The sequence below is a fragment of the Crocodylus porosus genome, unplaced genomic scaffold, assembly GCF_001723895.1.
Source record: "Crocodylus porosus isolate Cpor-Errol unplaced genomic scaffold, CroPor_comp1, whole genome shotgun sequence".
NCBI lineage: Eukaryota > Metazoa > Chordata > Crocodylia > Crocodylidae > Crocodylus > Crocodylus porosus.
This window is the reverse complement of record NW_017728947.1, coordinates 41,764,030-41,789,887: the sequence shown is the minus strand read 5'-3', so window position 1 is coordinate 41,789,887 and position 25,858 is coordinate 41,764,030. Positions and strand designations below refer to the sequence as shown.

The 25,858-nt window shown below is 41.6% G+C and overlaps 1 protein-coding gene across 2 annotated transcripts in view; it reads right to left on the bottom strand.

Annotated features, from left to right (window-relative positions):
• Positions 1 to 25,858, bottom strand: part of LOC109321105 (transmembrane protein 263-like) — a 288,898-nt gene that overhangs the window by 255,935 nt on the left and 7,105 nt on the right. For both annotated transcript variants that reach the window (XM_019551448.1, XM_019551447.1), the window contains exon 2: positions 12,072 to 12,162. Coding sequence is in view for 1 of the 2 variants with exons in the window: in XM_019551447.1 (XP_019406992.1) it covers positions 12,072 to 12,162 (91 nt within the window). In the remaining variant the exon portion in view is untranslated. The remainder of the gene's footprint in view (positions 1 to 12,071; positions 12,163 to 25,858) is intronic.

The window sequence follows — 25,858 nt, the reverse complement described above, 5'->3', positions numbered from 1 at the left end:
AGAGGTTAGATGAACATCTTGCTGGGGTTGTTTGACCCCAGTATTCTTTCCTGCCATGGCAGGGGGTTGGACTAGATGATCTGCTCAGGTCCCTTCCGACCCTAGAAACTATGAAACTATGTGGGGGTCCAGCTCCAACTCCAGCTCCCATCTGCCTTCCGCCCACTCTGCCCACCCAGCACAATGAGCCGCCACTATGAATAGCCAAGCGGGTGGAAAGCAGCCAGAAGCTGGAGCTGGTTCCCTGTGTGTTGAGGCAAGAGCCACACAGCTGCAGCTTCCTCCCCACACTTGGCTGGGTGTGCGGTGCCCAGCATATGTCCACACAGCCACTGTCACTTCCCTGCGCTACCTGCTGCCCAGAGTGGTGCAGCAGATGCAGGAGAAGGAGCAGCTGCTGGAGGTGGGGGGAGCCAAGTAGTTCCCCAGGCAGCTGCAGCCACAACATAAGCAGCCCCACCAGGAAACTGTGCAACTGGGGTTGAGTACAGGGCCGTTAGCAGGCACTGGTAGGAGTGCAGCGTAGGCTGCCCTGGGCAAGAGCAAGTGGGACTTGGCCCCACACGGACTGCCACAGGGGCAGCTGTGAGCCAGATCCAATCAGTTAGTGGGTCCAATCTGGCCTGCAGGCCATATTCTGCACAGCCCTTCATTACAAGAAAATATAACAACCAAAGGAGTTTTAATCCTAGCATCCAAGCTAAATTCTAAATCAAGCGATAACATTCTCCTTCTAAGATTAGAGTAGGCACAGTCTGTTCAGGAGTGTCACTGCCATGCATCTGTTTAACAGATGCATTCAGATAGGTGCTCTGGTTGCATCTGAAATGGTGGATAGAGTGAGCTTGTTAAACAGTATGTAAAGCATCTTAAAAATCAACATATTATATTTGTAATTTTGCCTCCCAAAAATCTTCACATGTAGGTAACCAACATATATTTAGCTCTGCAATTTTAGACACTCAAATAAAAGTAGCTTGATTTTGAAGATGCGAGTAAGCACCAACAGTTTGTTTTGAAGTGTTAGCAGCAGGTACTTAGCTAGCTTAGAGCAGAGGTCAGGAAGCTACGGCCACCAGGCTGGATCCAGTCTGCAAAGGTCTGACCCAGGCCATAAGAATCAGGTGGCACACAGCTGTGCTAACTGCCCATCCTCTCTACATCCCCCTCTGCTCCTCTCTCATGCCCGCACTTACCCTTGCTGCAGAAGGGACAGGTATCTGTGGCAAAATGCAGGCTCTTGAGCTCTCCGGGGTTTGCAGTCTGGTTGAGGGACAAAAAGGTTGGCAACCCCTATCTTAGAGGATAAATTTATGTAGCTTCCCCAGCATCAATATCACCCACTCCAGAACATACCCTACCTACCCACATACGTAAAACCTAAACACACAGTGGTGAAGCTGTCCAAGGGCTTCCCCCCAAACACATTCTTGAGATCTCCATCTCTGGAAGGCTCAAGAGCAGCTGGGCAATGGGGGATTGGGAAGGAAAAGGCAAGATGCTCTATAGTGACTTCACAGTTACACTTCTCTTGTGGCTCTCCTATTTTATAAATTCTTCTGTTCTCTTACTGCAAACCATGCCAAGCCTGTCAGTACAGGCAGCATATAAAACGCATAAATAAATAAGTTTCCATGTCTGGCATGTGTAAATGGTAACAGCTGCCCCAAGCAGTGCTAGGAATGCAATGCAGACATGCCATGAGATATCCTGTATGCTGCTCCTGCTAACTATAGTGGAAACAGAATGCTTAGTACTTGTAAGAAAAAGTCACTTCTACTTTCGTGCTGAAAAATGAGTTTAGTTGCCTAGCTTCAGGCACAAAAGTTTAAGATCGTGCATACAAGTACACATTAGAGATGCAGATGTGGGACAACTTAAGCTGTTTTGTAGTAAAGGGAATTCATTCCATCAAAAAAAATAAGCAGTCTCTAGGTTAAGCATTGTAAAAAAAGTGGCTCATATCTATGCATATGTATATGTGGGTATATGTGCACATGCCTGTGCCCAAGTCTCCCAGACCTACTTCTCTTAGAAGCAGCTATCTTGGATTAAAGAGAAAACATACAAGTGAGGCAACAAGCCATTACTGAACTTTCCATAAGTGATCTATGACCTAAAATCTTGTCCCCTACCAGAGAACTGAGTCAGCACTGTGGATCACTTAACTTGGCTTGAAATTATGAAATTGGCTCACAAGGCTGTGACAGCCCCCAGAGTTCTGCCCACAAAAAAAAAAAAAAAAGTAAAAAGAAAAGGCCTCTTTCCCCTGGCAAGCCAAGTCTAAAAACAGAGCCAAGCCACCTTCACATGGTGTCTATGTTGTAAACACAGCTCAGTGGAATAGGTCAAGGACACAAAAAAAAAACAATGTGCCCTTGCAACTCAAACATCCTCTGGAAGCCAGTATACTACCCTAGAAAGCTAGCAGAGGAAGAGCTGAAAGACTCCAGCCAACTACGCCAGCCTAAACAATCCATTACTCTTCAAGAGATTTCTGCTGACATCAAGAACTGACCAAACTGCCAGCACCTAATTCTCACAATAAATTTAGCCAAGGATCTCAAGGAAAGGAAGCAGAAGAGCAAATTCTTTTGGTTTTAATGGGAGAGGTTCCCTCATTCTTCTGTGTAAGGGTATATGGACACAGCACCAAGATTAAAGATTCTATGAAACGAAACCCTAAACTCCCAAATACATCATCTAAATAAGGGTTGGAGTGATGTTGTAGTCATGATGGTCCAGGAAACATACAAGGCAAGGCTTTTTGTGATATCTTTTACTGAACCAAACATGTAGTTGGGAGAGATGCTGGACAAATCTTTCAGGCACAAAGTGCCTTTCTCTTCCAAATATGCAACAGCTACACAGGAGGGACTCAGAAAAACTGAGAAACCATCTTCTGCACCCAACCTACTCCAAAAAGAGATCAACTTAAGGAAATACTAACCTAAGAGAATACAAAGAAGGGTACTTTGTGACCAAAAGCTTGTCCACAATCACTCCCAATTATATGGTTGGTCCACCACTAAGAGATTAAAAAAATCCCTTTGTCTCTGATCTGTCAGCAAGTTCTACAGCGATTAAAAAAAGGTGTTCACCTGAGTGGTGCTATTGTGGATCACAGTGATCATATTTTAAGCCCTTAAATTCTGTTCTAGAATGTGTGAAAGGGGCATTCATCCTCATCACACCCCACAGCACCTGGTGTAAGAACATAATGCAAGAGCAGCAAGATTTTACAGGAAGTACTATTTAGAGGATACATAGACAAAAGGTGGGTATCTTAATACTGGCCAAGTTGCTTTTACTGCCTGCTCTAGGCGATCTTAAAAATCTAAGACAAAAACAGACAGTCAAGTGAAAGAGGGTTGCAGCTGAAAAGTTGAATTTCAACAAAGGAAACCAGCTCCGCCTTCAAATCTTCTGATGCAGAATTAACTGAAAGCAATTGTGTGTGTCAGCTTCACAATTTGATCCGATTACCTGCTATATTACTTTGATTTAGCATGTCAATTGATTAAATGATAGGGGCTTTGATCACTAAAATTATCCATCTCAGTTATGACCTTAATTCAATTATTGTATTGTTGCTTTTTATTTAGTGAGATTACGGTAGTTTAGACTAAATGATTAAATTTGTTTGCTCATTTTTGTAATGAAAACCAGAAATAGCTAACAGAACTGTTTCCTTTTTCATATTTGCCACTAGGCCAGTTCTAAAAAGCCAATGGAAGTTAAGCCTAAATACTCAGGAACTATTGGTGCTATTGCTAAATTAACGGCATTGGGAGGAACAAAACTAATGTGTAGATTACATGCTACATCATATGAACACATTCATAAATAATACTGATTGTAATCTATGATCTGTCACTTTAACTGTATAATAAAATATGGCCTCTTTACCATTAAAAAAGTGACTCTTTAAAAGACTAATTTCTAGAACCGTTTAAAACACATTCGCTAATAAACTAGATGATACATTTTTAAGAGGCTCCCAGTACCCTTTCAGCTTGAGATTCCTGTAGATTCAGATGATATACACTGCCAATAATCAGTATACAAAAATAGAGTATGAAAATACTCTCAATCAACTTGTACACAAACACCTTAGGGAAAACTAGATAGTTAGGGCCTTGTCACATAAACCTAATGTAATGACAAGATCCCTGATAAGAGGTTTCCCACATTTAAGTTACGCAAACAAATAACATTTAGAAAGGGCCAGGCATTTAGAGACTATTTATGCTGCCATTGGAAATATGTGCTATGCTCATTTAGCAACAGAATGATTTGCAGGACCTGGGATAAGCTTGAGAAGGAAATGCTGAGCTGCCAGAGTAACATCTCATTATATCATGGGAGAGTGTAAACAGGAAAGTAAGAATGACATGCAGAGAGAAAGGAAAATAAAAATTTCAAATAGGGTACTTGCTGGTTCCATAAGAGTTGCTGAACTGAAGGTTCAAACTGACACTGCGAAGTATATGATAGCAATAACATGTGTGTGGGGGGGTGCTATTCTAAGAGTTTAATAGTACAGTAACCTGAAATTAAAAGCACTGGAGCTCCCTAAGGAGTAAGGTAAAATAAACCATTACAGAAGGAGAAGTGGCCTTTGGGGAATGCAAGTCAAGGTTACACTCAGCTTTTGCTGGCAAAGAGGGGGAGGTGAAAGTGGATGAACATAGGTTGGACTGATGTTAAAATGTATTGCAAGATGAACAAAAAATGTGAAGACAGACCTTGTATGAACGGTGGAGCAGTTCTTTCCAGTTAAACAGGAATTATATTTGGGCCAACACCAGAAAAAGGTTTAACAGAATTTGGGCTACGAGAGAGAGAGAGATAAAAGAGAGACCATGCTCTTAAGCTCCAGGGCACTTAGAGCAAAAGGTCTGGAACTGTTGGGTTTTTTTTAAACAGATGAGAAGATGTTAAAAAGGTACACAGATTCCCAGATCCAGACAGTCAAAAGGCTGAAGCAGCAAAAATAGAAATGACCAAAGCTGTAATTTTGTTTTGAAATTTCTCAAGTCAAATTTTGGAGAATTCAAAATGATTGATGAATTAAGTGTATCAGGAAAACTTTTACCATTAAATATACTCAATCACAACTTACCAAGATGGATTTATTTCTAGATTCTTGGATAGAAGCTATTTAGTCATAAGACACCCCCCTCCCTACACAAATAAGAATTATCATTCTTATTTTGAAGGTAGGGAAAACCAAGATTCAGACAGAACAAGAGCACACATGAGACAGAGAGACAGAGAGACCTGAACAAGGACACACGGAGCATCTCTGAAGAGAACAAGGCAGCACTATGCTAAGAGACACTGACTCCTAACACCCACTCCATACACATTAGCTTCTGAAGTGGAAGTAACAGGCCACATACATGTAGCGCTGCATGTGCTTCAAGAAGTGACGGAGCTTACTGGCACATGTACAGCATTAAAAAAGCTATGCTTCTTCCAGTCTGGGAAGGCACCAGCATCTCAGCTAGACATGCCCACAGTAAATGATAGAAGTAGGAGCACAATATACACCTCCTATTTCACAGTCCTTAGCTATAAGAACATCAAGCTACATGAGTGTAAAGATAGAATTACTGTCCATTGGTCAAAAGCATGGATATGTTACGTACTTATAAAGCACAGAAGCTATAGTTATCAACTGAGTTCAAAATGTACTAAAATTCTTTTGCACAGTATAGGTTTAGTGTGCTGGTTTTAGTTGGACAGCTCCAAGGAAAGTGCAATTTTTGAAGAGGGACAGCACAGGAAAGCATACAAAAGATGTAGATTTGCTCAATTGACTTGCTAGAACTTCCAAAAAATATTAGTCTCAGGGTAGACAATGCAAGTGTAGTGTATCAGTCCAGTCAGTTAGAAGTCTGATTTCTGGAAATTCAGTCAATTTGGGGGTAACCTGGGTCATGCTAAAAAAAGTCATAATAAAAAGGATGACAACATGCAGGTAACAGTTATGAAACTATACTATAGTTCTTGCTGGTGAAAGTTGATCATTTGACCTATTAGGGAAAGTTCATCCCCACAGGTGGGAGACCAGTCAGGCAGGCTTCAACATCAGCTATAATTTTACAGCATTTTTTTAAAATCAGAAAATGCCAATTCATGCAGACCATAACTCTTTACAGAAACATACCACTTTCAACAAAGCTTTCATTGGGAAGGATGTCCCAGGTACAGGAATTTATTTTTTTTAATATATATTTTTTTTTAAAAGAGAGAAATCCCAGAAGAGCTATCAGCCTGAACGGCAGAGAAACGATGTGCAGGAGAACAGCAGAGCAAGGACTTTAACTTGGATCTCCCATATAACCAATGGTGTCCTACCCATCAGGACATGCAAAGACTTGCTTGTTTCACTCACTGGGTCCAGATGTGGCCTTCAAGCAGTACCAGGGTCCAGATCCAGCCCAGGGCACAGGGCAAGTTTGATACTCCTGCACTAAATGATCAGATACTGTAGGTAAAAAAAAAAAAAAAATGGCGTCCACCATTCCTGGCAAAATATGCCTTACCCTATCAAAAACTATGCACAGATTCACATGTCTAAGAACAGAAACCTGAGAGTAATACCAATACCACCTAAGAATTCAGTTGCTAAAATGTCTTGTTATGATCTACCAGGAAAACAAAAGACTGGGCCTGCTGCAAGGGATCAGAAAAAATTGTGATGTTTAAATAAAACTTGGCTACCACAGATGTTGCAAAGATATGCTATTTTCATTTAATTAACTCCATTCAAGCCACTAGCTGTTAAATATGCACCTATAGAGTAGAGAATAAGACCAAGTGAGCCTACTATCAGCTGTTTTCAACCTATTTATATCCTGCTGCAATAATGATTATTTTATATTATTACAGCGTTATTCGCCTGAAGAAACCTTTGCATACTTTATACCAAATACCTCTCAAATACCAAATGCCTCCAAAATGCTCTGATGAATATCAGTGTTGATGTACACAGAGAAATATTCGAACCACATTGTTGGGGACCAGCATCAAACCCAATATGACCAGTATATCACATCAGCAGGGTAAAAACTCCCACTGCCTTGTTAATCAACACATTCTTATGCCAAATGCCTCAATTTTTAAAAACTGTGTATAGTTGAGATGACTTTCTTCTTTTTAAAAGATCTTATTCAAAAAAACCTTCCCAAATTGAACTGCATGAAGCTTAATAAAGCTGGACTGGTGCCTGTTATGCAAGGACCGTAGATAGTTCCAACACACAGCTCATACTCTTTACTAAACTAGTTGTAGGGGATGGCTTAGAAAACTATAATGTTTGCTGCTTTAAAATCCAAAAAGATCGACTGGATTACATATCCACAAAGGAAGATTCTTCTTAATGCTGTGAACCAACAGTGCAGCTTTTTAGCCAGACACTTCCCATCACCACTAAAGTTAAAACATACTAATTCTAATTTATCAGTATTATTTCCCTCCTTCAGTAGTTTAGTTTATACCACAGCACATTGCCCGGGGGGGTGAAGCCCATCTAGCGAGCATAGAACAGCTGAGGTTTTGCTTTGTCAAACTAAATGTCTTAAGCTGACTTGTCCCTCCAGAGTTCCCAGGATGCTTTTCTCTGCTAGGTGACACTCCTCCAAGTGTGCTGAATACCTTAATGGAGTGTTTAATACCTAATCAGAGCAAGAGGTACTCCACAGAGTGCAAGATGACATTAATCTTTCTCCACCCCTTCCATTTGCTTTTTATTAAATAAGACATTAATGAGATCAAACATTAAGGAGATATTTAGTAAGTGATGATGAAGAGAAAAGTCAATTAGTCAAAAGGTAAAGACCGTTACTAACCTGTAAGGCTGAGGATACTAAAAGCCATCCACGTCATACTGAAGTAGTTTATAAGAAAGAAATTAGCAGGACTACATGGATTTATATCACCTGCATCTGGGTGAATAAAAGACACAAAAAGCTCCAGCCTAGATTTCAAACCATGAGAGCCTATTAGACTATTCTGTGTAGCTAGCCTTTTAGAAAAGAGGACTGCTCATACTTTTCAGCAATTGCTGGATTCTTAGCTATACAGCACCCTCATGTGTCCACAAAAGAGTTTCTCAATATAGACACATTTGCAGGTTTAATTTTGTAGGCATAATGAACCTTGCTGTCCTTCTTCAGATCCAACCTTTCCCATCCAGCCCTTAGCTTTGTTCAATAAGAATTCATAACATTCTCTACCTGAAAAAAAACAAAGGGCACTGTACATCAATGCCATTAGTAATAGCATAATACTACATCACAAACTAAGATATATACAGTCAGTCGCTTCCCACAGATTCAGACTGCATAAAACAGCAAAATTCAAAAATGAAATTTGCATTTTTTAAGCAAGTAAAATATTAGCAGCAACTATAAGACAATCGTGTCAGAACATGCAGGCACACACGCACACACCTACCCAGCCTATGCCAATTCCTAATGCATTCAGTTGTTTCACTGGGATTCCCAGATCAATTCTTCCTAGCATTTTGAAGGTCTACAAACATTCCTGTAAAGTTGCCAGAGGACCAGGTGTCAGAAAGTAAAGCATTGCTAGAGTGCATACTGTCATCATATAAGCTTATTCTGATAAGTATATCAAATAAAGCTAATTGTAAGTTTTTACTTACACATAAGGCAATCAAAAGTAATACTACACACACATCAGTGTGTGCGCGCGCACATGCGTGTGCATGTAATATTATTTTTGATTGCCTTATGAGCAAGTAAAAACTTAAAATTAGCTTTATAAACAAGAAAACAGTCTGCAAATTATACCATGCCGCTTTAGTGTCTCTTGTGACTGGGAAAAGGAGAGTAAAGCCAAATGAGTGAAAGTCCTGAATTTGCTATGGGGCGTGTTAAAATCATTCAGTGCATACACACAAAGTAAAGTGTCTATAAACATTGTTGGGGGGTGGGGGAAGCCGTCATGGCCACAGTCACTCCGGGCAGCGGGAGCGGGGCACAGCATCCAGGGATCCCCCCAGCACAAGTCATAGTCCTGCCGTGCCTGGCCTGGGCAGGCTAAATTGCACAATGAGGCTGTGCACCACTGATGAGCTGTCGCACTAGTGCACACTACCTGCTTGATGCCTGTAAGCTTTATAACAAAACTCCCTCAAGCGCTAAGTGGAATCAGGTATGAATTTAAAATGGAGCATTATAGCGAAATAGTACCAAGCTAAACAGTGTTAAGCAGGGGTTGCTTATATATAATATATAAATATTATACACATGCACGCACTCTATATATTCAGTATTTTATGAAGTCACATCATAATGACTAGTAATATATGGCTTTTCCATTTCTGATCTCTCTAGAATGAGAGTAAATACACTCTACACTAAGTCACTATGATGCAACTTGGTGAAATACTAAATTGAGCCAGAAAAGAAGACTCTAGAGAACTCATGATCCCTTGTGCTCTCATTACGTAGCAGAGAGTAGACACTGCCTCCACTTCATAGATCCCAGGGAACAAGAGTGCTGCAGTTACAACAACATGATTTACTGTATTTTTTTGCAAAGATTTTGATTTAACTTGAAAAATGTTAAAGGGGAACACATGATAAAAATAGAGAAACAGGAAAAAAGATGGTGCTTAATTGTATCTTCTATTAAAAGAACTTCAGAGATCTATTCTTATTGTATGTTACTTGTAACGGCTCATGTCTGAACTGCTCCTACCATCTCCTATAATCTCTGTAATAATTCTTGTTGGTGTGCATTGCTATGACTATAACTCATGAACTGAAAGACCTCTGTTGCTTAACTCCACCAACACACAATAATACCACTGTAACGCCACAATAATTTGATGTTGTTATGCTAGACCATTTTTTCTGCCATTTCTTTGCTGTCAAGGAGAGTGTACCAGAAGTTAGAGACGGTTCTATCCATCTCATTTTGCTATACCTTGTCATGCTGTATCATTTTAAGGTAGGCAGATACCCCAGAATTTAATTCACTTGACACACCTGTTTCACTGGTTCTTTGCTTCAGTGCTGTAGTCACATGCTGGATTCTCTCAAATCTCCCCTCATCCCCCACCATATTTATTTCCTAGCATCATCAGTACCAGAAAAAGCTGGGGAAAACGTGCTAATCTCAGACTATACAGTCCCATACTCAAAAGGAAATACAGCTGCCAGCATTACAACATTTTCCATTACCCTTCAACCTGACAGTGACAAAAATAGAAGGTGTTTCTTGGAAGCCAAACCTTAGCCAAATATTTAACCATACTACATTCAGCTACATTTATTCTAAATCTTATATTAATTGATTCAGAAAGCTGAAATCACTGAATTAAGGTCAGGTACAGTGAAAGCCACTAAAGCACTGCCTGTAAGTTATTTTGATATAAAAGCATGATACCCTATGTTTCACCATTTCAAGATAATTCAGTCTTTAAACGTATTGGTTTATGGCAGCAATTGAGATTCTTATCCCAAGAACATGTGGCAAATCTTGAGGTGACTTGGCATTAAGTTCTAGAAAAGAAGTTATCAGAATTACCTTACTTGGAATCAATATAATGCCCCAAAGATGAAGGCCCTGTAACCCATCTATTAACCTATTAGTAACTCTAAGGCTTCAGTCACAATATTCAAACCAAAGAGACTTAAACCAAGCAAGCACCTGTGTACCTTTGGTGCTGACCATTCAGGTATTACATTCAGAGTAAGGATCCTCACATTCATTTTTGTCATCATGTTGGATAACAACCTCACACCTGTCAGCACACCAGTATCTTCCTCAGTTTTCCAGGAAGTAATACTGGGTCCAGAGGTGACCAATCTGAGATGATTTTCAATTAAAAACACTTTGATCTTCATCCCAAGCATAGAATAATAATTCACAGGCCTTCCACCTGTTCCTAGTAGGCTGGAGGTCTAAGATAGGAAGGACCCAGGGATGTGTACGCTGCACCTACCTCCATAATAGTCTACTGGTAGAAAAGCAGTGAAGTTTATAAAAACAGCAAAACAAGTAGTCAGAATGCAATTAGGAAATTATAGAAAAAAATGACGAACAAGGTGATGAAGATTCTCACATAGTATTGTATCTATACAGCACTTATTCCCTTTCAGATAGTGACTGTCACTGAAGAGACTGTGTCAAGGACAGACACTTCTTTATTAAAGAAAAGTAAGTGTGCATTTCCCCCAATATCTGACAAGAGAAAGACCCCATTTTAATAGCTTGCTGTTAATAAAAGCTCAGCAGTCTCTTGAATTGTTTAAGACTTCCAGAGCAATTATGAATAACTATATTTTAAAAGTTAATGAGTTAGAGAGAAGAGGCTCATAATCAATCATGCAGACTGCAATGTTAGCGGCTTCAATTCAACAGGACACCGCACCTACTTTGCTCTGTGCAGCATCAGAAACGTTCAAGCAGCAAGAAGAGATTTGTTCTTTGTTTAATCCAGGCTAAATAATTAGAAAGTAGGTTTTTAATTAAAATTGGCATTTGAGTTGCCTACTGACTGGGAGACTTGCTGCCAACTTCCGAAAGCGAAGATGGAAAGAAGACAAAAATTTACTCATCAAATCTAGGGTTGTCAATCTCTGCTGGACATAGTTAAGGTAATGCAGCACTGCAGAGAGGGGCAAGGAGAGAAAGCAGGTGACGTATTAGGGCAGACTTTCCCTTATGATTGTACTAAATCACAAAGACGACAGGATAGAAACGGTCTTTCTATCTTGTTTCATCTCTGGGTCAACAAACAGGATACAGAGAACCATTTTAAATCACAAATCTTAAAGATCATTCCTCAGTGTCTGCCCAAGGAAGAGTGCATGATAAAGTACATGTGTTAAAAGAAAGTTGAGGTACTAGCTAGAATTCATGCTTAAGAGGCTGGTCTCTGCTATTAGCATTATCAAGGCTTCTTGATTCTCACCGCTCCAACCAGAAATGGAGAGGCAGGTTTCTGCAGCAGGAAAACTTTCCTTCTTGGCCAGAGCATTCTCTCAGAGGGCTATGAGAGTTTATATTAGCTGCTCCTACTGTACCTTCAGGAGGCTCTTCCCGCAAATGAGGGGGCACTTCTTCATTGGTAGTGTCACTTTCATCTTCTACCATCTCTGTTTCTAAGTTGGGTCCCTGTAAAGAAAAAATGCAAAGAAGATTTAACTATGGAAGGAGGCGGATTAATTTGGTGAGGGTGCAAAGAAAGGTCAGAACACTAACTGAAAAGACTAAAGTTGCGACTTACAGCAGAAAGGCATAAGGAGTCCAACTAATTGATCTTACCAAAGAGGTGGTCAAAGGGGTTACTTAATCATATTCATACCATATGAATATGGTAGAACCTATGTAGGGAGTAAATAAGAGGACTCCTCAACCCAGAACACAAAAAGGTATAATAAATCCAATGGCTGAAGACTACAGTTAAACAAATAAAGACAAAAACTGGCCTAAATTTTAACAATGAGGGTGTGACAGCTGGAGCAAGTTACTAATCACCTTAGTATATTTTTCAAAGAAAAAAATTTAATCACAATTAGGTATTTTCCTTAAGAATCTCTTCTAAATTAAAATGGGAAGTACTTCTGGGAATTCCTATGGCTTGTTAGGATAGACTGAATTACCACAGTGGCCCTCTTGGCTTTATCACTGAAAAGAACAGTTCAAGTGACATGAAAGTACTGCCAGGGCAAGTATTGAAAAGCTAGATGATACATCAATATTCCAGTACTCACCACTAGCTATACACTTACAACAGATTCTTAAGCAGAACAGCTGCTTACCAGATTCTGTTCCATACCACTTGTTTCAAAATGTGCAAAGGGACTTTATGACCTCTGTTCATTGTCTTACATCTGCTTACCTTAGCCTAATCTGACATTTAAAATTGTAAATGACTGATACTAAATAGTGTCTCCATAATAAGTTGCCATTTACCCTTTCAATTCTCAAAACAATAAAATCACTTTTTTGATTCATGATTTCTTCTCACATACCTAAGCCTATTTTTTTTTTGTGCTTCTGAAGCTGAAAGGACTGGACCAGACCGGACCCAAACCACAACCTTTTAAGTTGTGGGCAAGTGAACAAAAATTGTTTTTCCCTTTTCAGGAAAAATATTATTATACCAGTTCTTTTTTTTTTGGAATGCCATTAGAGCAAAACAAATGAAATCTGGAGCTTACGATAGGCAAAGGTCTTATTACAAAATAGGACTTTTGCTTATTCTAACAACAGTAGGAATAGGTTTTACCATTTGAAAATGGTGCATTGAACACAGCCTCTGTAGATCTCCAGCTACAGATTCTGATCATAGATGTGGGGCTAGCAAACATAGCTTTTCATGCCCAATAAGCCTGCAAGGCACGTAAATGTTGAACAACAATGAATTCTTTAAATTGTGAAATTAAATACAAAAAAAGTGCTAATGAAATACACCGCAAGCATTAAGTTTGCTGTATTAACTTTTGGTGTTTCTGGATGTGCCTTTAAGGTTGCCTTGACATTGTTGCCCATCATGCGTTTTTCCTCACATATAAGGAACAGCAAACTGATGGACAGTATGATTCTTGATCTTGTGGAAATAGCTTATGCTTTCAACTATTATCCTACCTGCTACTTCAAACAGACAGAGACAAAGAGACAACTGTATAGTACTGCATCATAAAGGATCTAATAGTAAAACCAGCAGCGTGTGCAACTCTGTCAAGTTAATAACATAGCTGTAAACCTTGACTTCTGACTTCCATGACAATGTACAATTTTTTACTTACATTATTGCTTTAACATTGAATTAATCTCTGCTTACATTTATGGCAATTAGTAACAGCCCCTTATATCTTCAAATCAAAGTTCCACACAAACATTAAATAATCATTCTTCACAGTAACCAGAATTTACCCCAGATTACAGAAAAATCAAAGTGAGCCATATAAGTAACCTGTGTCCAAACCCAGTAGTGCCTGGCTACTAGTCCAGTGAACTGACCATCCTTGTGTTCATCACAAAGATCTGGGTTGAACTGTTAGCAAGCAGATTCCTAATTTGGAGAGCTAGTTGAGTGTACTATAGGTAGTTAAAAATCTATTCCACCCCATTGTTAATTATCTTCCTCCACCCATCACATTAAAAGGTAAGGAATGGGCTTGCAGGGGAGGTGGTGCTCTCCCCTACCTTGGGGGTCTTTAAGAGAAGGCTGGATAGGCATCTAGCTGGGGTCTTCTGACTCCAGCACTCTTTCCTGCCTAGGAAGGGGGTCGGGCTCGATGATCTGTTGAGGTCTCTTCTGACCCTACCATCTATGAATCTATGAAGGGAATGAACGGATCAGAGTGCATGTGTCCGTCTCTAGAGCTCCAGATTAAATAGAATATATCTGAAGCTCTACACACAAGCCCAGTTAACAAGAAAAAAACAACAACCTTGCAAGACTAATATTTATATCAAAACCCTGTCAAAGGGCACATCTAAAGTGTTCTCCCATCCTACATCTCAACTTTTCTTCCGCCTGGAAAGCCTAGGACAAAAGACAAATGTTTAAAATATGCCTTTAAGATCAACAGTTTTCACCAGCCCTTAATGCCTCAGCTCCTCTATTCCAACGGTGGTGCCCACTCTCAATACCCTGGTCATCTTCATTCACAACCATTTCCATCCCCAGGTCAGTAAGCCACCTCCCTCATCATTCCAACACCCTCCAAAATGCAGTAGCAGCTATAAAAGTTTTAAAAAGGTGGTTCACTTAATCTTTCCAGTCTGATGTACATCTTAGAGGGAAAGGAAAGCCTATACTTGCATGTATAACACTAATTTTCAAATATAGCCATGAAATATATACCCATGAGTGCCATAAATAATACATTTTCTTCACTGTCTAGGTTTATTTCCCTAATGGGTTTAAACCCCTGTGAACTGAAGATATTCCTATGAAAATAACTTCAGCACTGGTGGGAAGAAATAATGGCACTTGCATATTGTAATTTGTCAGTTATGTGGTCGAGTCTCTCTGGGACATCAGCTGATTTGCACATATTTGACTTTGGAAAACCTAAGGAATAACCCTGTACCAACTTTTTGGTACCTGGTGACTGATTTTGACTTGCAGAGATGTGGGCCCATATGCACTCACTCTCAGGAGCACCTTTTCTCTCTCAGCACAGCACGTTGCAAATCCACCTTTGTGAAATAAATAGCTTAATATAAGAAAAACAGAAGGGATGGATCCAGACATGTAGGCAAGTGTGGTTTGTAGTGCTACAAACCTCTTTGCAACACCGCAAATCACACGCATTGCACAGTAAACTGTGCACGGCACTGCTGACTTGCAGAGCTGGGCCAAAACTTGCTACTGGGATTTCCCAGTAGTAAAAAACCCAAAAACAAACAAGCCAAAAAACCCCTCAAAGGCAGCACAAAGCATACCAAAGTGCTGTGCCCCAGGACAAATACAGAGATGGGGGAGTAGGCAGCTGGGCTGCCTGTTCCTCTGTCTCCATGGGCTGTGGTGCCCCTGCACTGAGGCACCTTGCATCCCAGCCAGCTGTTGCCTGGCTGGCTGGGGCACAGTATGCTTCAAGATGGGAGCTCCACGTGCCTCAGTGACAGGGCTCTTCAGCAGAGTGCCCACACAGAGGCATGCAGAGACACAGGAGCAGCAAGCCCTGGGCTGCCTGCTCCTCTATCTGGAGGCATAGTGTCCTAGCCAGCTGGGGAGCAGCTGGCTAGGGTGCAGGGCGCCTCAGCACAGTGGCTGTGCTGCCCACGGAGCTGCTTGCTCCCCCATCTCCACATGCTGCTCCCCAGCTGGCTGGGGCACTGGGCTACCTGCTGACTAGTCTCACACAGAGGCACTCTTGCCCCAGCCAGCACCCCCGTAGCACATGGAGCAGTGGGACAACGTGTCCAGCTGCAAAGTGTAGTGGCACAGGCCTCCACTGCAGCACAAAGTAGTGGCACAAAAATGTACTCCTACTATTTGTACTGCTGCATATACATACTCCTGCCTACGTGGAAGCAGTTAAGGGGTTCTTTGTGGCTACATAAGGAGCTTCTTAGATGCCTCAGAAATCAAATGGGGGGACCCCAAAACACAAGCAAACATTAGTTCCACAGTAAAGTTTCATCCTGTATTAGGGCACAGTAAATTAATTAACTCCACTGTAGGACAGTGCTGTCCAGGACAAGCATTATCCTACAGCAGAGTAATTACATGCACTGAAATGTATGCACAGACAGTGAGCAGGGTTCATCGGGGCGTGAGCATGCTACAGTGGTTAGTCCACTGTTCTGGCAGTGTTATACCTACGGGCCCGATTATCCTAACTCCTTGCCTGTTTTCTGCCTAACAAGGCCTCCTGCAACAACCACAACTCCAAGTTCTTCCACTCTTTCCCTTCTGAAAGTTAGGGAAAATGTCACCTATTCCTCTTCAGTATTGTCTAACTGGAAGTAATAACTTTATAAAACCATGAGCCAATTGATTAGGACACCAATGTTACTTGCAGCCACTGATTCCCATCACAGATTCTCATAGTATCATATTCATGCAATAATGTCCACAACAGGATCACAAATCAGATTTGGTGCATCTGTCTCTCAAATTCTGCAAATCCCTGGTTTCTCTGTCCTCATCTTTTGTTACAGGTATACCAGTTGTCTAATTTGGGCAAAGCTATTTTACCTCTCTCAGACAGGGCTCTTCCGAGGAGCTGTTTTATATTCACAGCGTTCAGACTTGAAGACATAAGGTTTTACTCGTTATGCTAAATGGAGAAGGGAGAAGTTCTCTGCTAATGTTAACGTCCGCATGCATAGCAGGAGGAGGTGCAAACATCATGCACAGAACTAAAAGGGACCAAATGAGTGGTTAAGTCCAGTGCTCTGCTATTACGGCCTATCATATTTTATGAAAATCCTAACCAAACATCATCAGCAGGTACCTGTAGATAACGTTCACTTTTAATTGCAAACCATTGTACTGGAGATCAGATTTCTGACCAACCACATTCCAGTTTCCTTTTTGTTAGTCAGTTCCAATAGAGAAGTTTACCCTTCCAAACTGAAACCTGGCAAAACGGATTCTATGGCAGATCAGCCTGTTCAAGGGAACTTTCAATTAGTTATGGGAAGCAAACCTCTTTCCCACAGCAGCAAGAGTTACTTGCAACGTTTTGCATGGTCCACATTACAGATGTTCCATTTTAGGGATTGCAAATATGCCCCTTCTGCACTTAATTAACACTACATTAAACAATCATTTCTATGGAAACATAAAAATGCATACAGCATAGCTCCAAGACAGTAATGAGAAGGATCCTTGGTATTTGGTCTTCTGAGTTATTTTAGCGAGCTAGAAAACAAACAAAGAAAATTCTCCAGAAAAACAGCAAAATATTAGATGAGTTATCCATCCCCTCTCGCACAAGCACCCTGAAATCTCTTTAGAAATTGCCACAGGAGCCTGCTGTCCTATATTCTGACTATGCTGTACATATATTGCCTTTGCAGGGCAGCTTTAGTTTCAGCATTTGACTCTCTGAACACAAAAGAATCCGTGAGCTGGTCACTTAGCAGGGATGCATCCTGCTCCCGGATTTCAGCTGACCCACTTACATATTTATGGATGTAGAGTCTGTCAGCTCTCACAAAAGAAACAGAACAAAACAAAAAACAATTATGAACTGGAGCAGGAACACATTCTACCAGGTCTGACGACTATACTACTTGTTTCACCCTGAGCTATGACACCTCTGAGTACTTCCTGCACAAATCCTGAGTGTTAAATTTGTCACTTAAAATGTGTGTTCAGATAATCATAGAGACTTTATTGCACAACTGCAAGAAAAAAGACGCAAGGCTTCTCAGCAACGAATGAATTATTATAGGAACTAATTTTTTTACCTTGGTGTTAAGACAGCACAAGAGCAACACCTGCAGCTATGGCTACTCAACCTTCTTTCAGAAGTGTGAGCAAGATAGGGAAGGAATTTAATGTTACCAAAAGGGAGCACATTTAAGGCATTCCATTTGCAAATCTCCCTAAGCCTATAATATAGCTGTCCTCCTCCAGTGGGATTAACACAAATACTTCTAACACTCATCCTTCTTACTACTGTTCCTGCCGATTCTACTATTGGATCTCCAGAAGATGGTCAGAAACAAAGCAAAATACACAAAAACAGCAGCAGCATCCATGCAGATGACCTTTCCTGTTCCATATACCCACATCCTGTAATAAATTTTTATTATTACCCCTGGAGTAAATTACTTAAAAAACAGAATTGTGAGGATTCTAGACCATTAAAATCAGACATCTGTTGTAGTCTACCTGCCAAAACTGGAAAGTGGCTAGGACACAGACTATTCTAATTCTAAAAATCTCTCTCAGAATTAAATTTTCCTGAAGTTTCAAGTGGACATGATACTTATTTCATGACATATCATCACCTTTCCCTGCTCCCTAGTAAAAAGAGCATATTATGTGTATCAGACACATGTATAATTCACTTGCCTAAACTAACAAAGCCAAGCCCATCTTTTTCCTAATAATTGCTTGTATTTTAAGCAAATATTTGTTACCTGTATCTTGTTTAAATGTATAGCATCTTCCAGCAGCAGCTCCATAGTCTACTTTGTAATGTAACTGTGCTCTGGTTAACTGCATAAGGCAGCAGTGCTCGAACTTCTGGTCCTGTGAGCCAAATGAATGGTGCAGAGCCAACCCCAGCATACCTAAATCAGGCCCCACAGGGTTGCCTCAGACCCACAGGCTCTGCACAGGTCCAGAAATTGGCAGCTGGAGAGAAGCAATTAAACACTGCCACCACTCCCCACCACCAAATTTTTAGATCTGAGCAGAGCCCTGCAAGCCAGATTACACAACTCTGTGGACCACATCTGGCCTGTAGGCCAGGGTTTGAGCATCTGTGGCATAATCAGTTCCAAAATGGTAAAGGACATTTCAGCTTCAGATGATTCACTGTCCTGGAACTGACTAGCTCCCACCTTTGGACAGGGGGCTGGACTCGATGATCTCCCGAGGTCCCTTCCAGCCCTGATGTCTATGAAATCTATGAAATTTTCAAGGCTTTTAGACTAGCTCTGCTAACCAGCTCCCAGTTAAAGTCAGCCAGAATGTGTGCACCTCCCAGTTCAGAGACATATAAGCTTTTGTAGGCAACAACCTACAGCTCATGCCTCTCTGACCCAGGTATTCTCTACAGTTGGGCAAGGTGGCACCTTTTAGTCATCACACAGACTACCTTGGAAAAGCCTTAAAAGGATGGGAACAAGTCAATTTAGAAGCAGTTAACATCATAGCACTGACACCACTGTGTATTTAACAAAAATTGCTTATATTCTTTGAGTAAGTACATAGACCAGTGATTCTCAAATCAAGATGCCATAGCACCCTAGAGTGGCCTGAGATCCTTTTAAGGGTGCTACAGGGTACCACACAATGCTAGAACTGTTAAGTGTGCAAACATGATTGACCCAGAGGTAAACCCAGAGATTTCATACAGGAATCCATGGTGTTAAAAACACTGACTTGTGCTTCCCAAGTTCTCTGCAACAGAAGAATTGCTCTATTTTTCTGAATTCAAAACAAACGAAAGCTAAGCGCTGGCATTTTCTGAAGGATGCCTTGAATCTAAAAGGGTTGAGAAAAACTAGCAGAGTGTTTTCTTCAGGCTTGAGGCTCTCTCTTGCATATGGAGTCAGATATCAACTTCCAAATCTATGAGCCAGTCTGGTATTATCACTCAATGTGCAGATTCCATCTGCCTCGTCTGGGCATTTGTAAAGATTGCAGCTTTTGATTATGTACTGTGCTCTTCGTTGGACACCGCATTCACACATGGGGCTGTTCAAGATGTTCATCTTGTAAAGTGGTGTTTTAAAGCGTCCATATCCAGACCTCAGTCTGTTCAGTTTGACCCATGCTGCCCTGTCAAGATCATGCCTGATGCGGGAGTTCTATAGTGTTGGTAGAAAACACCATAGGAATAAGTCTGATCTTTCCCAGCAGTCAGCCCACTCCATTGGTGCTCTCAAGTTTGGCTCAGCATCCCCAACCTCTTCCAAGATCTTGTGGGCTTCACGTATAAACGGTTCATGACTTAAGCCTCTCAAGCCGATATCTATTCGGGCCTTCAGTTAGCAGTTCAAGGAGCAGGTGATTTTCATCATGTCTTGCCTCTATTGACAGTAACGATGTCAGGGTTTGTCTTCTTATATTATTTGGTCTAATGCCCGAAAGTACAGGAAGTACATCCATGTGTAAGTTGTGCAGCCAGTTAAGAGTGTCAGCACATCGTTAAGCACAGTGTTGAGCTTTTCAGTGTAACAACTTCTGGACCATACAGGAGTACAATATTCTGCTGGGGCATATATCATTGTGAGTGCAGTGGTTCTAAGCACTTCGAAGTTGGCACCCCATATCATGCCAGCTAAACAACTTAAGGCAGCTTAAAATTGAATACAGGTACTTATTAACTCTTCTGCTCCCGTACATTTATTCCCTTCTCTTAAGCATACCCCTTCACACATGATGCATTTCATGTACCTCTTACTGTTTACCAGGAACCCAGCACTTTTAAGCCCTCTTCTTCCAATTGAAAAACAAATGCTCTATCAAGACATTTTGGCTCCTTGTCTGGTTGCTCTGCCTGAGCCAAATTTATTGCTTGTGTTGTAAACTGGCACAGTACCAAATGATGTAAAACAGTGGCACTCAACCTGCTGGCCCAATGGGTCAAGTAAGTAGTGCAAAGCCTGGCCAGGGTCTGCAACGTACTTCACACACCAGGACCGCACCACACCCAGATCCAGACCATATCACCCTCACCTGGCCCCACATGCCAGGACTGGGGCCCTGGGACCCTGTGCTCCCTGAGCCCAGCCCTGCATGCTGGGATTGGAACCCCAAGACCCCATGCCACCTCCATGTGTCAGGATCAGGGGCCCAGGAACCCACAATGCCTCTGCTGGGCTCTGAATGCCAGTATCGGGCCCCACATGCTTCCACCTGGCCCTATATGCTGATATTGGGGCCCCAAGGACCTGTACTGACTCTGCCCAGCACCATACTTGGGGACAGAACTCTGGGGGTCCCGTGCCACCTCTGCCCAGGTTTGCACACAGGATCAGTGCCACACTGCCCTACGCACCAAATCTAGCACACACGGGCACACCCTGCAGGCTCCACACAGACCCATGAGGAGCCCTGCAGGTCAGATGACAAAGCCCCAGGAACCATATCTGACCCTTAGGCCAGTGGCTGAGAACACTGATGTTAACAGGGGAAATCTATTCACATAACAGATTTCAGTCTTCCATATATACAATTTTCAGCTCATAAGCTTGGTACAAGACACTTTCTGTAGTAAGTCATGTTGTGCACCACCTACTGTACTTCAGTCAGTTGGAAGGGAAAGGAATGGGTTTGACCCTAAACAGAATCATTTTCACATTGTGTTTGATAAGTGCCCTGGACTGAATAAAAAACAACATTCATATTTGTTTAGAGACCTAGTATAGTGGATGCATATGTCCTTTGTTTTGAGCACCACACACAACTGTGTAAACTGGATACCTGCATTTTTCAGGTGTTTGGAGGGTACAAGGCCTCCTGATCTTACTTAAGCTATGCAGTTAAATGATGCAACCAAATCTCCCTTCATGCATTATTCCTTAGATATCACATGTAGCTTTCAAACATTTGAGAAGAGCCTCTGCTATCAAGAGGCACTGAGTAGCCATGGAGGAGGTAGCCTGTTAAGATTGAAGGTTCTAGCTCACACAATTTTCAGCATACATTGCATTTAAGTCTATTGAAGATTTTCTAAATTTGATGAGAATGTTTAATTGAACAAGCCTACTCTGCGCATCTTCACCTTGGGGGTTTCCAAAATCAGCTGGATTTTCTGTAGAATAGAGTGAAAATTGATCTATAACCAAAAATAGGGGTTTTGCATTCAAAGTTTTAGAAGAGTCTCTTGATGGAGGTTTAGTATTTAAATTTGCAACAAAAGCTTTTGTACCGAGCTTGAGCCCAACGGGAAACTGAAGTGCAGAATTATAGCTCCCCCTTGGCCCAAAATATAGAGGCATGACAAAACTGCTAACAGTGACAAGCTAAAAATTCTAAATTTAATGTTTGTGGGATACTTTCAAGTGTGAAATACCACATAAATGCTCAAAACAAAAGACAAACATCAAGTGTTATAATTTAACATTAGACACTGTACTAATTGGGACCACACCATTATAGGACAGGAATACATTAGTAGACAACACAGGTCATCAAGTAGTATAGTACTATGTATAAAGGTACCTTGTACTATGAGTAGTTCAGCTTAAAGGACCAAATCCAAAAGCACTTAAGCACCTGGGTACACATAGTAGTACATCCAGGCAGACCTGGACAGGTTAGAAAAGTGGACAGAAAAGAATAGGATATAGTTCAACAAAGACAAGTGCAAAGTGCTGCATCTAGGGAGAAGAAACCACCAACGCACCTATAGGCTAGGGGACGATCTTCTTAGCAGCACAACAGCAGAAAAGGATCTCAGCGTCATAGCTGACTCCAAGATGAATAAGCTGTCATCATGACCAAGTAATCAGGAAAGCTAACCACACTATCATGCATTAGCAGGTAGGTGCATCACAAGTAGGTCCAGGGAGGTGATACTTCCCCTCTATGCGGCATTGGTTAGGCTGCAGTTGGAGCTGGCACCCAGAACTGGATGCAATCACTTCAAGAGGGATGTGGATAACCTTGACAGGGGCATGTATGGTGAGGGGCTTGTAGGTAAGGCCCTACAAGGAAAGACTGAGGGACCTGGATCTCTTCAGCCTCCACAAGAGAAGGCTGAGAGGAGATCTTGTGGCTGTTTACATATTCATCAGGGGGAGCAGCAAGAAATAGCAGATGCTCTGTTTACCCAGGCACCCCTCAGAATAACCAGGAACAACAGCCACAAACTAACAGAGAGCAGATTTAGGTTGGAAAATCAGAAAGAACTTCTTTACGGTAAGGGTTGCCAGAATCTGGAACAGGCTTCCAAGGGAGGTGGTGCCATCCCTTACTTTGGGGGTCTTTAAGAGGAGACTGGACAAGTACCTGGCTGGGGTCATATGACCCCAGTGCCCAGGGCAGGGGGTTGGACTTGATGATCTACTGAAGTCCCTTCCAACCCCAACAACTACGAAACTATGAAATTACAGTGGAAACAGTCTAAGAAGACCTGCCTAACCACCTTAAGTGCTTGAGAAAATTTATAAACGCTTAAATTTTCACCAGTAAAATGACTTTGAAAGTGACAGTTCTACTACTGTATGTACCCAGGGAGTGCCATCATCTTGGCTAAGCTGGGCATCATATGCATGACACACTGAGACTATTTGAGATTCACTGGCTAGGTGTTCCCAGGCCAAGTTCCTGGAAGGATCTTTTAAGATGGTATGCTACCCCTACCTAGAGCCCTTGAGTCAAGCACAAAACAGCAGATATGGTGACTTGCATTCAAAAGCATATGAGGAAACAAGAGAGAACCGCTGGCACTTGCTGTCAAAGGACGACTCATCAATTACTTGGCTATAGCACATACACCTTAGACATAAAAATATACATTTTGATTCGAAAGAAATGTGGATCAGGACACAGTGATTAAACAAGTTATACCAACAAGTTTAAATTATACTTCAGTTACTATTACAGGAAGTTAAATGCTCTGGGAACATGGAGACACTCGAGTTTAATATCACATTCGGCATATAGTGCCCAAATGGCTCCAAACTCCTTACAAGTGACAGTATACAAGATATATTAATATTTCTTGGTAGATCAAATATGAGTGAACTTATATTTAGGCCAAAAATATAATCTGTAAGACCCTGAAGAATCAACAGTGCTAAAAAGCAGCTGGTGTTTAAAGAACGAATCTTAAGGTGATATCTTTTATTGGATCAACTGCATAGTTGCGATAGTTAGACAAGCTTTCAAATGCAAGACATTCTTCATCAACTATGCACTTGGTCCAATACAGATAATCACCCTAAGAAATTCTTGCCTCCCACATAATTCCTGAACGAATATGGCTACAACATCACTCTAGCACTACTGTATCTTCTGCTATAATACAACCCTCCCCTTCTGGAAAGTTCAAAATCACAGGTAGTTAAAAAACAGGAGTTGAACAATAGGATCAGAGAAGTAATGGAAAAGAAAAGATCAGAAAAATGCCAGTCCTTAATGAAATCCCACAGTATGAAAGGTTGGGGCAGGGGAAGACAAGCTGATACATATTCAGAAGAAGCATTTGAAAACAGATCTTCAATCTGAGGAAGAAAGATGAAAATCTGCAGTGCCAGAAAAGAACCCTGGTTACAACTGAAAGGAAACTGGCCACGAGTTAGTAGTGCAGTTGGCATTGAAGTACAATAGGAGTTGACTTCAAATCCTAATCTGTTTGGGACCTACAAATTTATGCCCCTCCCCAGAAGCCTATATACTTCAACACCTAAATACGTCTGAAAAACGGTTCCTCTGTGCCTCAGCTCCCCATTTCTAAATTTAGCATTCCCCTACTTTGCAGACAAAAGGAGGATAGCCACAATAATGTAAAATGCCCAGATACTGTACTAATGGAGACAAAAGAAAGACCCAAGACGAACAGAAATTACTTTCTCAAGACATATGATTTTGATTTTGTTTTTCCATGTGTGCAAATTCCTTTAGCATTCAAAAAGTCACTTTATTTTAAAAGTTCACATTTGCAGGCCTACAATACTCATTACTGTTTGTTAGTTATGAATAAATGAATTTAGATACAATTAAACTTTCATATTGCACATGTGCAATGCTTCATTTTCCTAATAAAAGCAATAAGCAACATTCTAGAGAGATGCAGGTGGTGAAAGAAACTAAGCTGAATTGCTTCACTGAATAGTCACTCATTTAAAGATACAAGCCTTTGCTTAAATATCTGTCACCACATCAGTATAATCCAGACAATTCTATGAATTTGGGATGAAATCCTTGCTTTCAAGTCAAATAGTGTAATTCCCATCAAGTTCAGTGGAGCCACAGTTTTCCCCTAGCAACTCAGAGTCTGGCTGAGGGATGTAGCTACTGTGGCTAAATACAGACATTCAAAAAGCCCAGGCCTGAATAGATTCAATCTTTGCAGGTTATTCTAACCTGCGTAGACTGAACCGACAAGCTAGCGAATAGACATTCCCTTTTGATTCTGAAGATGCAGTCACATGCCTGCAGTGGTTTAGGCTAAGAGCCAGGGGGTGCTGGAGCAAGCCCTCCCTTCACTTTCACAGTGGCCAGAAGGCTGGAGGGAAGCTGAACTTGATTGTGTGTGGGGGGCGGGGAACATGCCCAGGCCCCAGCAGGTATGATTGGGGAACAGTTTAAACCCCGCCATGGCCTAGAGAATCACCAGTCAGGGTGTGCCTGGAAGGGAAAGGGCTGTTTAGCCCTTGCCAGGCTTTTGCGGGGGCAGCATGTCCCCCCACTGGCACCAAAGGTCAAGCAGTGAGAGTGGGAGCATGGCTGGACCCCAGACATAAGCCTGAGGCAAAGGAGAGGAAGGAAGGGGGAATCGCATTAAAGCGGTGCTGGCAGGGACCTCCAGAGGTCCTCTAGTGTCTAGTCCAAGTCCTGCCTGAGCCCGGGCCAGACCCCTCACACCCCTACAAGCACCACCTAAAGTGCAGAAGGCTTGCTCACAGCCCCCACAATCAAGAACACCCACCAGCTCTGTACTGCTGGAGGAAAAAAAGAGACACCAAGGGCTTCCTGGGACTGGTTCCCGCCCCC